This window comes from Capra hircus, chromosome 15, assembly GCF_001704415.2.
Source record: "Capra hircus breed San Clemente chromosome 15, ASM170441v1, whole genome shotgun sequence".
In the NCBI taxonomy this organism is placed as follows: domain Eukaryota; kingdom Metazoa; phylum Chordata; class Mammalia; order Artiodactyla; family Bovidae; genus Capra; species Capra hircus.
In genome coordinates, this window is record NC_030822.1 from 9,199,565 (window position 1) to 9,215,023 (window position 15,459).

The 15,459-nt window shown below is 42.7% G+C and overlaps 1 protein-coding gene across 1 annotated transcript in view; it reads right to left on the reverse strand.

Moving 5' to 3' along the window:
• The window catches only part of HSD17B12 (hydroxysteroid 17-beta dehydrogenase 12), a 169,029-nt gene extending 154,280 nt beyond the window's left edge, over window positions 1-14,749 (reverse strand). Inside the window, exon 1 of the mRNA XM_005690127.3 lies at window positions 14,439-14,749. Coding sequence (XP_005690184.1) covers window positions 14,439-14,598 — 160 coding nt within the window. The 5' untranslated portion in view covers window positions 14,599-14,749. The remainder of the gene's footprint in view (window positions 1-14,438) is intronic.

Sequence of the window (15,459 nt, forward strand, 5' to 3'; positions counted from 1 at the left end):
AATGAGACCTACCTGATTGCAGTAACTGAATTAACTGAGGCACTTAGAAGAGCATCTGGTACATGGTTAAGTTTTTTCATTTTGTCTTATTCCCATTATTAACCAACACCATCATCATCATCTTTCCTTCCATATGTTGGATTAAACGTTACTTCTTCCAGAAAACCTTTAAACCTCTGAAGAGGTACCCCCATAGCTGGCTCCCAGTAAACTTTTTGGAGCTGCTTTTGTAATGATCTGTGTCCTCTCCTAGAACAAAGAAGGCACAGGCCAACACTTTCTTACTCCCCACTAATCCCCAGCTCCAGTACTGTATGCCTAGCATATAGTCAGTACATAATGCATGTTTCTCTGCTAAATGAATGAACAAACTGATTCTACTGTTTAATCACTACAAACGTCACCCAGATGGCCCACTAAAATCGGAATTACTTCTGGTTAAACCTAAGCCCATTTTGCTTCTTCATCATTTGGAGGACTTTATTTATTTATTTATTTTTTAAGAAAATGAATATCCTCTCCTGTCTATTGGCCCAATCAGTATCACTTACATTAATTTCACAATAAAGACAATTTTGTAAAAATCCACCTTTAAAGAAAAAAAGATTTTAAATGTTCTTATCTATAAATGCAATAAATATAAACTAAAAAATGGGACCACCAAAAAGAATTGCAAACAGAAAATAAGAACATACTGTTCTCTCAATTTTTTATAGTGAAGAAGCTTTCAGAGTCTTCAGCTGTTCTTCCTATGGTCTTACCCAAAAGCAAAGTAAAATTTCCATTATTTGCATCTACCAAAACCCATTCTTATTGACCCCCTACCCTCACCTGATCTCCAATTAGTAAAGACTGGGTACGCTGCATTCAATATGCCAGCAAATTTGGAAAACTCAGCAGTGGCCATAGGACTGGAAAAGGTCAGTTTTCATTCCAATCCCAAAGAAAGGCAATGCCAAAGAATGCTCAAACTACCGCACAATTGCACTCATCTCACACACTAGTAAAGTAATGCTCAAAATTCTCCAAGCCAGGCTTCAGCAATATGTGAACCGTGAACTCCCTGATGTCCAAGCTGGTTTTAGAAAAGGCAGAGGAACCAGAGATCAAATTGCCAACACCTGCTGAATCATGGAAAAAGCAAGAGAGTTCCAGAAAAACATCTATTTCTGCTTTATTGACTATGCCAAAGCCTTTGACTGTGTGGATCACAATAAACTGTGGAAAATTCTGAAAGAGATGGGAATACCAGACCTCCTGACCTGCCTCTTGAGAAACCTATATGCAGGTCAGGAAGCAACAGTTCGAACTGGATGTGGAACAACAGACTGGTTCCAACTAGGAAAAGGAGTACATCAAGGCTGTATATTGTCACCCTGTTCATTTAACTTCTATGCAGAGTACATCATGAGAAACGCTGGGCTGGAAGAAGCACAAGCTGAAATCAAGATTGCCAGAAGAAATATCAATAACCTCAGATATGCAGATGACACCACCCTTATGGCAAAAAGTGAGGAGGATCTAAAAAGCCTCTTGATGAGAGTGAAAGAGGAGAATGAAAAAGTTGGCTTAAAGCTCAACATTCAGAAAATGAAGATCATGGCATCTGGTCCCATCACTTCATTGGAAATAGATGGGGAAACAGTGGAAACAGTGTCAGACTTTATTTTGGGGGGCTCCAAAATCACTGCAGATGGTGACTGCAGCCATGAAATTAAAAGACACTTACTCCTTGGAAGGAAAGTCATGACCAACCTAGATAGCATATTGAAAAGCAGAGACATTACTTTGCCGACTATGGTCCGTCTAGTCAAGGCTATGGTTTTTCCAGTGGTCATGTATGGATGTGAGAGTTGGACTGTGAAGAAAGCTGAGCGCCGAAGAATTGATGCTTTTGAACTGTGGTGTTGGAGAAGACTCTTGAGAGTCTGCTGGACTGCAAGGAGATCCAACCAGTCCATTCTAAAGGAGATCAGCCCTGGGTGTTCTTTGGAAGGACTGATGCTAAAGCTGAAACTCCAATACTTTGGCCACCTCATGCGAAGAGTTGACTCACTGGAAAAGACTCTGATGCTGGGAGGGATTGGGGGCAGGGGGAAAAGGGGACGACAGAGGATGAGATGGCTGGATGGCATCACTGACTCGATGGACATGAGTCTGAGTGAACTCCATGAGTTAGTGCTGGACAGGGAGGCCTGGCGTGCTGTGGTTCATGGGGTCACAAAGCGTCAGACTGAGCGACTGAACTGAACTGAACTGAACTGATGCTGTTCGAAGTTCTCATTGCGTAACAACATACAGAAGTTTCTAGTTTAGTTTGCTTTTTTCCTAATCTATTTTGAATGCACAAACACAGAAGTAGCCTAAAATAGAATCTCTATTTAACTGTCAAAATTACATGTAAATATTTAGTACAGAAATCACTGGAAGTTTTAACACTGTTATAAACCAAGCCCTGGTACTAAGAATAGCTATCTAGCTAAAAAGCCTGCATGTATAACCCACTGCCTTCTTCCAAGATTAGCAAGATCTCAGCCCAGTGCTTCCCAAAACGCATGAGCTTAAGAATCAACTTAATTTGTTTTTTAAAAAAAAAAATACGTTTCCCCAAGTTCTTTTCTTAAGAGATTTTCATTGAGTGGGTCTGGAGTGAAGCCCTAGGCTCTATTTTTAACAAGCACATCCAATTGATTCTTATGTCTCATGGATACTATCATGATGAAAATACGGTAGAAATAGACCTTTCAGTTTCAGGTAACATTTGAGGAAGTCTCGGACATATTAGCTGTTGGACAGGTACTGCAAACTGTCTTAAAATCACCCTCATCAGGAACTTTGGCAGGAGCCTGGAGTTGGAACACATGGATCCAGTTTCTTCTGTCATTTACTAGCTGCGTAACACTCCTTACAGTCACCACAGCTCCCTCTGGTCTTGGTAGATGACTTGGTTATGGAAATCAGCTGAGAAAATTTGCAAAAGCAATTTGTAAATTGAGATGTCATCATTATGGTAAAATTTCATTAATCCAGCCTCCTCTAATTCAGCATGTGTGAACATCATTGTCTAACCTGCTGTGGGGTTTTTTTTCCCCACCTTATCTATAAGGAGATCATCCCCTCCTTTCTCAAGACAGGCAATGATAGGTATTGGAACACACAGATAAGCAGCTGCTCCCTGTTCCATAGCAAAATTATTAGACTGAATGTGCAAGATTAGGGGAGCTTGTTTACTTTATTAGCTCCGTTGATGTGACAAGATGGGGTTTCAGTGATCATTAAAGCAAGCTTGGCAACATTTCCACTGGAAGTGAGTTTGGTAGTGAGCAATTACCACCAGGCATTACAGTAAAATCAATCTGGAGAATTAGGGGTGTTCTTTTTTTTTTTGTAACATACCAGGAGGGTTAAGGGAACTTTAAAAACTAGAATTTAAATTTTTAAAGGAGACTGTATGTACCCTTTCCTGGCCGTCTTGAGAAGCATATCCTAAAACCTATATAATATTTCCTTGGCAATTTAGTGGCATCAACGTCATCTGTAGTTAAGGCTAGAGGCACAGCCAAGGCTATAGATAAGACATACTGGATCGATCCACTTGGCCTGAAGCACCACATATAATGAGGAAGTCCCCCGATCTTAATGTCCACGTAGGCATTACAAGGACATTACAAGGCATTCCTGTCCGAGAACAGGAAATAATGGTATCCTCCGGGCCACAGAGACGTGGTGTTTCTTCACAATTCAGGCTATTGTACAGAGAAGGCTGTATGCCCCACACCAGCAGTGGAAATGTGTGATGGAGTTCAGTTTCGCCAACATCCTTGCTGTGACCCGCCTCTGCCGGTCCTCCTTACGAGTTTTCCTCTCTTAATTCATCCCTCACAAATCCATTCTGCTGTCAGAGTCTGCTGCTCATCACTCCTACCATTAGTTTTTTTAGATACTTTTTTTTTGTTTTTTGGCTGCTGAGCATGTCAGATCTTAGTCTCCCGACCACGAATCAAACCCGTGACCCCTGCAGTGGAGTCTTATACCACTGGACCACTAGGAAGCCCCACTCCTACCCACTGCTTTTAATCAACCCACCACTGATGTATCCCCCATTTTCTGCTCTTTGCCACTGATCTTCTTGCCTAGATATTCTCTATCATGTTCCCTGACACCCATAAAAACACACGAAAGGCTGCATTATCGTCTCGCCTCTTCCAGCTTCTTTCCCTAATAGTTCAACGGAAGAGGTCCTTCCGGTTCTGTCATTCTCTCATTAGTCTCTTAACGATTTTTCTCTTTTCTCCAGTTTCTCAGAAAATGGCCAACTAACCTTCTGCAGACGATCAACCAACTGCAGTATTCATTTCTTTCCATGACGGAAAAAAATGCATGTACTCAATGGTCTATGGTTAACGTTCTAGTGGTTATTAACTATATACACTGACCACTCAATGCCTTTACTACCAAAGAGATATTCCAGGAAATTCAGTCCAGTGTCCCCCAAAAGGTCTGTAGAAGGTGTGGGTTCATTTTATCAGGCCTCTGAAATAACACTACATTTTGGTCAATACATCCTAGAATTCAGTTTTTTCACTAATTCCTCTCAGCTTTACAAATTAGCAAACTTTACTAAAACCTTCATTGGGAAAGACTCTCTTATGAAAGGAAAGTCTACTTGTAACAATTTTTAAAGACTTGAGGGGTCTTTCCTGGTGATCCAGTGATTGGGACTTGAAGGCCTGGGTTCAGTCCCTGGTTCAGGGAACGAAGATCCCACAACCACATGGTGCAGACAAAAGGAGGTTAAAAAAAAAAATATATATATATATATATATATAGGGTTTAAATAATAAATATATTACCAAATTTTTATTAATACTGAAATGTTTATTAAATCTGGCAGAGCGGTTGGTTTTATAACACATGTATGAAAAGAGATTAGTTTATTATGTATGCTACACAGGATAGGTTTCCTTGGCTGCTCACTGGTAAAGAATCTGCCTGCCAGAGCAGGAGATGCAAGTTCGATCCCTGAACCGAAAAGATCTCCTGCAGAAGGAAATGGCAACCCATTCCAGTACTCTTGCCTGAAAAGTGTCACAGACAGAGGAGCCTGGCAGGCTAAAGACCATGGAGTCGCAACAGTCCAACATGATTTATCAACTGAGCGCCACACACACACATACACACACACACACACACACACACACACACGACATCTTTTTGCTCTCACTGCATTTCACACTTTCAAAACTGTTATCCCAGCTCTGCTGCAGTAATCCAATAACCCATCTTTGTCTAGTCAGCCTTGGTTTAATTTCAACCTGCTTTTAAGGCATCACTTCAGGTTTTAAAACAAAGAGAAAAAAAGGTGTACAAATTATTTTGCAAAATATAACCCACAAAATGGAAAACATCCCAACCCCATCAAAATACAATTCAAAGAAAATATATTCATTCACTGCATATAATTTATTGTACACTCTTGACAGGTTTATAGTTCAGAACAAAGTCATGCGTGCATGCACAGGTGCACGCACATACACACAAACAACTAAAAAGGTTAAGTGTGGAAAAGCCCACAAAAAAGGATAATACAAGAGCTACTAGAATTCCAAAAGTACATGATGGCTTCCATCCGGGCAGCTGCACAGAAACATTCAGAATCTGGACTCTGAGACGTGCATGAACAGGAGGAGGAAGGAAGAGTGAACGACAGAAGAAAAATCACTCCAGGCAGAGAACAACATTCAACAACCGCTGAACCACTGAATGTCTTTGCACGAACAAAAGGACACAGGAGCAGAGAGACGCAGCTGAGTACAGGGATGTCTGGGACACAGAAAGTCATTCTGGGCAGTCTGACTCCAGGGTCTCTACTATGAGAACACCTCCCTGAGGTTATAGTTTGTATTTTGTTTTTAGACTAAATAATTTCACTTTTAGAGGTGGGGAGACCACTAATAGCTCTTAGATTTATAACTAAAAAGAGAATGTAGAAAGAGAAGAGAATCCCCCCCACACACACAAAAAAAAACATTATCCCTCAAAAATACTGGAGTACCTGAATATTTTAATTCATTCAATAAGTAAGTATTAGTGTTTATGTGCAGGCTCTGTTCTAGATGCTGGAGATATAAAAGTGAACAAAAAAGATCTTTGTCTTCATGGTGCTGCCACTCTAACAGGAGTAGACAAACAAGAAACATCAGAAATGAACACCACCTCCAGAACGGGAGATGGTGATAAACGCTATGGCATCAGGCCCAAGTAGAGCAGGCTAACAGGGTCAGAAGGGGCGTGGAGGAGATTGGATCGTTGGTTTAAAGGTAGAAGGGAAGGTTTCATTGAGAAGGTGATATCTGAGTAAAGACTAGAAGGAAGAAAGCAGGCTCAGCCAAATGGACATCTGGGGAAGAGCATTCAAGAAGAGAAGATACCCAAAGGTCAAAGCAGCGAGGCCAAGCATGTTTAAGGAATCGAGCTCAAGGAGAAAGAGAGTGCAGCTAGAAAGGAGGGAGGGAGAGACAAAACATGGGGAGAGAGGAGAGGTGAAAGAAGGCAGGAGGCAAGTGGTCAAAAGCCTTGTCAACCACAGGAAGGATTTTGCATTTTCATCTGAAGATATTGGAGGGATCTGGGCAAAGGATCACATGATCTGACTAGAGCTTTTCAGGTTCCCTGGCTGCTCTTTAAGATACAATTATAGGGGAAGCAAGATGGAATCAGGGACAGGAGGCTGTTATTATATCAAGACAAGAGATTTTGGTAGCTTACGCCAGAGTGATAGAAGAAACTGGATTCTGGGTATTTTGAAGTTAAAGTCAACAAGGTCCCCTTACAGACTGTACATGGGTGCCAGAAGAAGAGTCGAATACGACCTAAGGTTTTTACAAATGTCATTGAAAAGTTGCATAGGACCAGATTTTTCTAAGTCCATCATAGCTTACGTTCACTAATGGGAACCATATTTTGGTAAACCAAGATGGTGGTAAATCTTTCCATAAAGCAAAGAATTCTCCTGCAGTAGCATGAATCACCTCGTAACTGATCTATTCACAGCTTCAGACATCCAATAGTTTATCTGCTGAGTGACCTACATTATTCTGTGGTTTCAACAGTTCCCTTTTATCAAATAAGAACAATGTGTACAAATAAAGATGCCCTAAATATGTGTTCCTTGATACCCATAAAAAACACACAAAAGGTTACATGAGACCCTCATTATCATCTTATTGTCATAATAATCCCAAAAGTTATTGGCCCTATTTAATAGATGAAGGAAGTTATGCTCAGAGGTTAGCAATCTTTGCCCAAGGTCAAACAGCTTAGCAAGTAGCAAAGCTCACATTGCACTGACCCCAAAGCCAAACCTCCCCTTAGCGCTACTGTTATCCACTGTCACGCTCTTGAGAGGCAGTAATGGTTCAAAATCTTTTTTTTTTTAAGACTTTCCTCTTTTCTTGCCTTTCCTCTCTTTCCACAATGACGACATCATTTAACTAGAAATAACTTCACTTAACACCAGTAAGGATAACTTTCCAGAAACTAGGTAGTCTCCCTGGAAGTGCCAGTTAAGAAACTAGGCAAACGCATTGTTTCCCAGACAAAATCAATAACAAAACAAAGCATCCCCTCTGAGACTGACATAGGCAGGCTTCTCAACTATCACACCTCAGCTCTATGGAGTGACCGCGGGAAAGCAATGACCTGGTTTCCAGGTTCATTCAGCAACCTTATCAGCCTGTCCCTGATTAAGAGTAGCACTTCCCACACCACGGTGATTAGATATCCCCCAGGGAGACATAGTCTTTGAAAGATGATAAGCAGAAAGTGCACAGAAATGGCCTCCCTGACTATAACGTATGATTTTGCCTTTTTAAAGGCAATTTTAATGGAGATTATCTGAATAATTTGCACTGATCTATCTCTGTGGCAACACAACAGCTTCGGAAAGATCACAGAAGCAAAAATTTGTTTACATGTTGCAACTCAGGGATGTCCCTGGTAGTTCAGTGGCTAAGACTCCACGCTTCCAATGCAGGGGACCCAGGTTCAATCCCTGGTTAGGGAACTAGATCTCACGCGCAGCAACTGAGAGTGTGCAGGTTGCAACTAAAGACCCCGCGTGCCACAACCAAGACCTGGTACAGCCAAATAAATGAAAAGTAAAATTGCAACTCAACATTACCCTTCTGCTTAAAATCCCACAACTGTTTTCCATGTTCTTAAACTGCCCTGCTCACTGGCCCCTTCACCCCTAATCCACGCCCATCGTAAATCAGGCCTACGCATTTTTGGCTCCAGGCGCTCAGGTCTTGTTCTAAGGGGACCCTGCTCTTTGCAGCTCAGGAGCCTAGCACCTGCTGATCCCCTGCTCTGTCTGCTACGCCTCACTTCCCTTCAGATCTCAGGTCAGACATCTCTCTGACGTTCCTGCACAAGCTGCCACAGAACCAAGTGCTTCTGCTTTCCTACCACTTTACAGGGCAGTTTGCTCTTCATTCCTGCTGGCCATCCCCCTGGTCCCTGGCCAGAACTCAAAGAGGATTTGGACAGTGGATGGACAAATGAAGAGTGTTGAATCACACTCTCCACCCACCCTCCCTGCCTTAATCACCATCTATTCCAGAAGGCAGAGATATAAACTGGTATAATATTTCAGTATTTTTATTTTCATGATAGATGAGCAGGAGAGAAATGGAATGAAGGATCTATGCTACAGACTGAATTCCTATGTTGTGAAGTGAAGTCGCTCAGTCGTGTCCGACTCTTTGCGACCCCATGGACTGTAGCCTACCAGGCTCCTCTGTCCATGGGATTTTCCAGGCAACAGTCCTGGAGTGGATTGCCATTTCCTTCTCCAGGGGATCTTCCCAACCCAGGGATCAAACCCAGGTCTCCTGAATTGTAGACAGATGCTTTACCGTCTGAACCACCAGGGAAATCCCTATGGTAGGGACATTCCTATGTTAGGGACAAAATATATACGTTGAAACCCTAACCCCTGAATGTGATGGTATTGGGGGTGGGGGTCTTTGGGAGGTGATTAGGTCATCAGGGTGGAGCCCTAACAAATGCTATCTGTGCCCTTACAAGACACCCCAGAGAGTCCCCCTGGCCCCTTCTGTCACGGAAAGATAGAGCAAGAAGACAGCTATCTATAAACTGGGAAGCAGTTACTTACCAGATCAGAATCTGCCAGCACCTTGATCTGACTTCCCAGACTTCAGAACTGAGTGAAATGTTTGTTGTTTAAGCCACTGAGTACACAGTATTTTGGTATAGCAGCCCAAAGACACACTATTAAATTTCTTTTAACTCATCCTTTACCTACAAATGAGTTTAAAGACAATGGAATTGACTTATTCAAATCCACTTACCCATATACCCATATATTCTATTCACTAAATTTTTCAATAATTTTTTTCTGAAACCAAAAGAAATAAATTTCCTCAACCAACAAAAATAAACAGAAAATAGGTTTTGAAGCTCAACACTCTCAATTGCAGTAGTAAAGGTAATCTCAGTTTTCTGAAGATGGAGTCAACCAGCTATTAATTTTTTCTTACTAAGCCTTATACTGTCAATTAGCTAAAGTGATAGGTACATAATGCTACTAAGGTTAACAGTATTACTAGTTCAGTTCAGTTGCTCAGTCGTGTCCGACTCTTTGCAACCCCATGAACCGCAGCATGCCAGGCTCCCTGTCCATCACCAACTCCCGGAGTTTACCCAAACTCATCATTGAGTCGGTGATGCCATCCAACCATCTCATCCTCTGTTGGTCCCTTCTCCTCCTGCCCTCAATCCTTCCCAGCACCAGGGTCTTTTCAAATGAGTCAGCTCTTCGCATAAAGTGACCAAAGTATTGGAGTTTCAGCTTCAACATCAGTCCCTCCAATGAACACCCAGGACTGATCTCCTTTAGGATGGACTGTTTGGATCTCCTTGAAGTCCAAGGGACTCTCAAGAGTCTTCTCCAATACCACAGTTCAAAAGCATCAATTCTTCTGCACTCAGCTTTCTTTATAGTCCAACTCTCACATCTATACATGACTACTGGCCTAGTAACAATAAGCTATCAAGCATTTATATACAAGGGCACTGCACCATCTGCTTTACATAGAGCAAGTATTCTCACTTACCCTTTACAACAATACTATGAAACAGGCACCAGTATTATCCCCATTTTGCAGATGAGGAAAGTGAGATTCACAGGTATCCACTACTTTACTCAGTGCTACACTCTAGTAAGTACAGAGGAGGAACTAGACTCCAAGTCTAGGTTTGAGTCTCTGAGGTCTCACATTTGACCCTTTAGAGGAAACTTAATATTGCATAGAAAGGAAGAACAAGGGGGTGGGGGGAAAACACACGAAGCAGGAGACAATGGAGACGGGTGTAAGGTTAGAGGCAACAGCTCAGAGTTCAGAGGCTGAATTTCTAATTCCAGGAAACCATCCTCTCTGGTTTTTCCTCCAAATAAGACTAGGACACGCTTTTAGGTCTCATCCTCCAGCTGCACCTACCATCTCTTACATAGCTGGAGCCTGAGTGCTTTAAGGTTGCCCCTGAGCTTCCCGGATGGCTCAGCAGGTAAAGAGTCTGCCTGCAATGTAAGAGACACAGGAGATGCATTTGCAATCCCTGGGTCGGGAAGATTCCCTGGAGAAGGAAATGGCCACTCACTCTAGTATGCTTGCCCGAAAAATCCCATGGACAGAGGAGTCTGGCAGGCTACAGTCCATGGGGTTGCACAGAGGCGGACACGGCTGAGCACACAGCACACTGCCAACTCCCATCTGGAGACTGTGTTCATTTAGGCCTACAGACTTCCTTTTCAGAGCTGAAATGCAAAATGAATAAATATTTTTAAGAACTTTTATGACTAAGTTCATCTGTTTCTCAGCCTTCTATCACCTGCCCTGCTCTAAAAAAACAAACAAACAAACAAAAATACCCAGCACTACTTTCATTTTCACTCTGGTCAAAGTGCCAGGTTTATCACTCTGGCATTCTCAAATGGGTTTAGTGACTCTCTGGAGGTTCAGCTTGGTAAGTGTAACAAACTCCCTGTTGACATTTAGGAAACTGATAGGCCTGATCAGCTTTGTTAGCCATCTTCTTTTCATAACTGGCTACAGAGATCTTCAAACAACTGGAAACTCTACTTTCACAGGACTCTTTGTTCTTGGAAGGAATACAGAACGGATCACATGACAACAACAGGCAAGAGAGACTTATCTGCTAAACTGGCTAAACTCACCCGCTAGAGACCTAGCGAAATCAGTGATTTACTTGCGTGGGACTGTGACTGGAGAGAAGGAAGGAAGGGATGACCCAGCTCTTGATTAGGAGATGAAGGAGATAAGTTAGAGGATGGGCCAGGTAACAGGCGGTCTTAAAAACCCACTAGACTAAGGAATCTATGGTCTGGAGTATTTTTATGGACTGCAAAGTCCAACTGTACTTCAGGGATTTTCCAAGCTTTTAAGTTTAGAAGAACTGGTATCTGATCAATGTGCCAATTACTGTGGGAAAAAACAAAAAAGGAGGACCCACAGTCCCTGCCTCTCAGATTCTAAAATCTAAGGGGCGGGGGCAGGAATTAAACATACTCAAGCATGACAAGTATAAAAATATACCACCAACACAACACACATTATTATATAATATTTAAAAATAATTGGTTAAGGAGAGGAAGATGTTAAACAAACATCAGTATTAGAAAGCAGACAATGCCTCCCTAATGACAGCAAGACTCCCTAAAACCAAGCTCCCTTACTGAGTTTATGATTAATCTCTTTATCCAAAACTTTATTTCTTTTCTGGTCCCTTCTACCTCAATCCTGCGCTAACTGAACACCAATCAACCACAGTCAGAAGACTACAATCACTGTTGTTAACATCATTCATATACTGAAACTGCTGTTGTCAATATCATTAACGTACAAACTCAAGTTGTTCCTCCAGGGCGAGGAGAGCTCACAGACTCCTGTGCCATGGACCACCTGGCCTGAGAATCGTAAACCAGACACCCTGACTCCCGAAACTATGATTAGGAAATGTCATGGAAATGTCACTAGATGATGATTAATCCCAGCCACTTAAAAAAAAAAAAAAAAAAAAACAGAAAAACTCTAAACACAAAGTCAGAGTGGATCTGAGACTTGTCTCCCACACCCGTCTGCTGCTTCCTTGCTGAGTTGCTTCAGTTGCCTCCGATTCTTCATGACTCTGTGGCCTGCAGCCTGCCGGACTCCTCTGTCCATGGGATTCTCCAGGCAAGAATATGGGAGTGGGTTGCTATGCCCTCCTCCAGGGGATCTTCCAGACCCAGGGATCGAACCCACATCTTTTACGTCTCAATCACTGGCAGGCAGGTTCCTTACCCCCAGGGCCGGCGGGGAAGCCCCAGATAAACCTTCATTGTGCTGCAAACACCAGCTGTCCGTTTGGCTTTCAGGGCCACAGGCACAGGAGCCCTGGCATGGTTACCCTAATACTCCGTTGAACAAATCACCTGTTTTTAATTACAACTGAACCCTAATTACTCAAATATCATGTCTGCTGCTTTGTTTTCCAAATCATTTTGTTTCCCAAAGACTCCCTGAATTTGCAGAGATAAAGGACAAAGTATTTTAAGATTCAGGCCACCACATGTAAGTAATGTTACATGTGGTGTAACATTGTAACATTGTTGTTACAAATAACAACTTGTGCATTTCTTCTACTTAGGTATTTAAAAAAGAAATTTCCCAACAAGTAAACTGGATAATATTTCACTTTATGATCCTCTCTGCTAGATTACCAGTGTTCGAGTTCAAATTTCATTTCTAATCTTTTAAATACTGCCCTTAATTTATCAAAATCCTTCCTCTGAGGTCAAATCTTTTCAATATAAATATTACTCATGAAATGACAGGGTCACAACAGTTGGCTTTTACTATGGATTATTATATAGATGACTTAGATCATTTAAGTTACGAGCCACTGTCGTCAATTTTAGATAATTAAAAAAAATTATTACCATAAGTCTTTAATTACAAACTATAAAACTTATTCATCTTCATATATGATTTTCTAAGACAATGGAGTCTTATTCCACTATTTCAAAAGTCAACAAGTTTTCCAAACCAGACAACCAAGAACTCAGGCTTATCAACAGTGAAATTATAATCTTGATTATAACAACACTGAGCACTTCACTTGCTTTTTCAATGATGAAAAAACAGTAAGTTTTAAAAATATTTATTATGTTAATAGATGCTTATTCATTCCTACTTGAGATGTTTTTTGTTGCAGTTCCAAAAGGTTAATTTATGTTTTTCCTACTAAGTTGTTGAAATGTTTGAGTGAGTGAAGTTAAGAATATGGAGTAACATTATTTATATACCTTATTTGAGCCTAGCCTGAAAGCAACCCCTAACCAGCCCAAAATTCAACAAAATGCTCTGTGAATTATATATAAAACCAATCATAATTTTACAAATCAATAATAAAACAGCAGAATGAATAATTGGAGAATGGCAATATCACTTGGTTTAAAAAAAAAAAAAGCTAATAAAAACAAAACATTGAGAAAAAAAATCAACAAAAAAGGCAGAAATGGAAAAAAGCAAAACTTTCCTGTGGAATTTTCCCAACTTCTCTAGTCTGACCTTTCCTTTAATATCTTCAGAATTCTTGCCTAGAGGAATCGTAAACCAGACATCCTAACTGGTGAAACTATGATTAGGTTTGTTTAGTTCACTCTCTGTGGGAACACTCTTTCCTGCAAATCTTCTGCAGAAGGCACTTCTGACTTCTACATGAAGAGTTACCATCTTGAAGAAACAATAATTCTTGCTAGGCATTAGGACTCCAGGACAGTTTAGCCAAGAATTAAAAAAAAATTTTTTTTTTAAATTATATGAAATAGGCCGAATCCAAGGTTCCAAAGAGCAAAAAGACTTCTGAAATTCTGTCCTTTCTCCACCCTCGACCCCCAAAAGGCAACAGAATGCTTTTCATTCTGAGCACAAGGCCTGTATTCAAGCCAAAGACTTTTTGTTTCAATAACTCTCCTAAGAGGTAGCCTGTGACTGAGGAAGCAACCAGCAAGACAACTAACTCCCTGGACCCGGAATGGCTTAAAAGGCACAAGCCCCAGCGAGTTAAAGCCAGATTTCTCCCGCACCCAAGCGGCACTTTAGATTCGATGAGTTAAGCCAGCAGTGTGTTTAGTATTTAAAAACTCTACTACAAGTCTAAGCAGGCCAGGCGACGTAATGGGGGACAAGCGGGTACGCAAGACGCAGGAGGCTCAGAAAGGAGGAGAGGGGAGCTGCGGACGCTAAGGCCAAGCGCCGGGCCCGAAAATGGTCAGCGCGAGCCAGGCCAGGCCCAGAGCTGCGCGAGCCGCAGCAGGAGTCAGGGGGAGGGCGGCGCGGGATTCGACTCACCTGCCCATTCACCGAGCCTCGGTCCGACCCCCGACTCGTTACCCAAACCCCAGACCCGAACGGCCGTGAAGAGCCAGCACAAGATACGCAGGGCCAGGTAGGCCACGGTGCCGGCGCCCACCCAGTACAGGAAACCGGTGGCAGGCAAAACGCTCTCCATGGCTTTCAACCAGGCCTCACTACCTTCGTGAATGAAAAAAAACGAATGAATGAATCCAGGAAGACGCGCGGCGGTGACGGTGAAGACGACAGTAATGGGCGCTGCGCTCCACCCCCGCGCCTCCGGCGCCCCATTGAGCCTAAGCCCCGCCCACAGCACCACATCCGTGCCGCCATTGGTGACCTATCGTTCGTTCCTGCGAGCAGCGCGTCAATCATTGGCTGACTCTAGCCCCACTGCCCCGCCCACGACCTCTCCTTCTCCCACCCGATCGCGTATCCTTTCTAAGGCTGCTGATCGCTCACTTGCAAATCAAACTTCAGCCTCGCCCAACGCGTCACCACGCCCCCAGGATTCCTCCGCGTGTGGGGAGGACTTCAGTTCAGTTCAGGACTTCTCACCCCATCAAATCGCCCACGTCTCTCATTGGCTGGAGGAGTCCTCGCGACTACGGGAGGTTGTGCTCCGATTGGCCAACCAGACCCAGTCTGGTTTGAGCTCGGGTTTGAGGACCGAATGGAACAAGACACCGCTCGTGAATGACAAGATTGTAGTAGTAAATTGAGGCGGAGCCGTGGTTTTGTTTTCACATCTTTATTACACAACTCGGTATCATTGTCATATATGCTGTCGTTCCCGAAAGCTTTTCCGAATAAACGCTTACTTCTGTTTCCGTGCGACCGCACGCCACAGCTTCACTGCGGTTACACATCCGTGTGTGAAGCAAAGTGAAGTCGCTCAGTCGTGTCCGACTCTTTGCGACCCCGTGGACTGTAGCCTACCAGGCTGCAGGAGCCACCAGAAGCAGAAGCCATGTGGAAAGACAGGGAGAGGAGAGAGGCAGGAGGGACAGCCACCAAT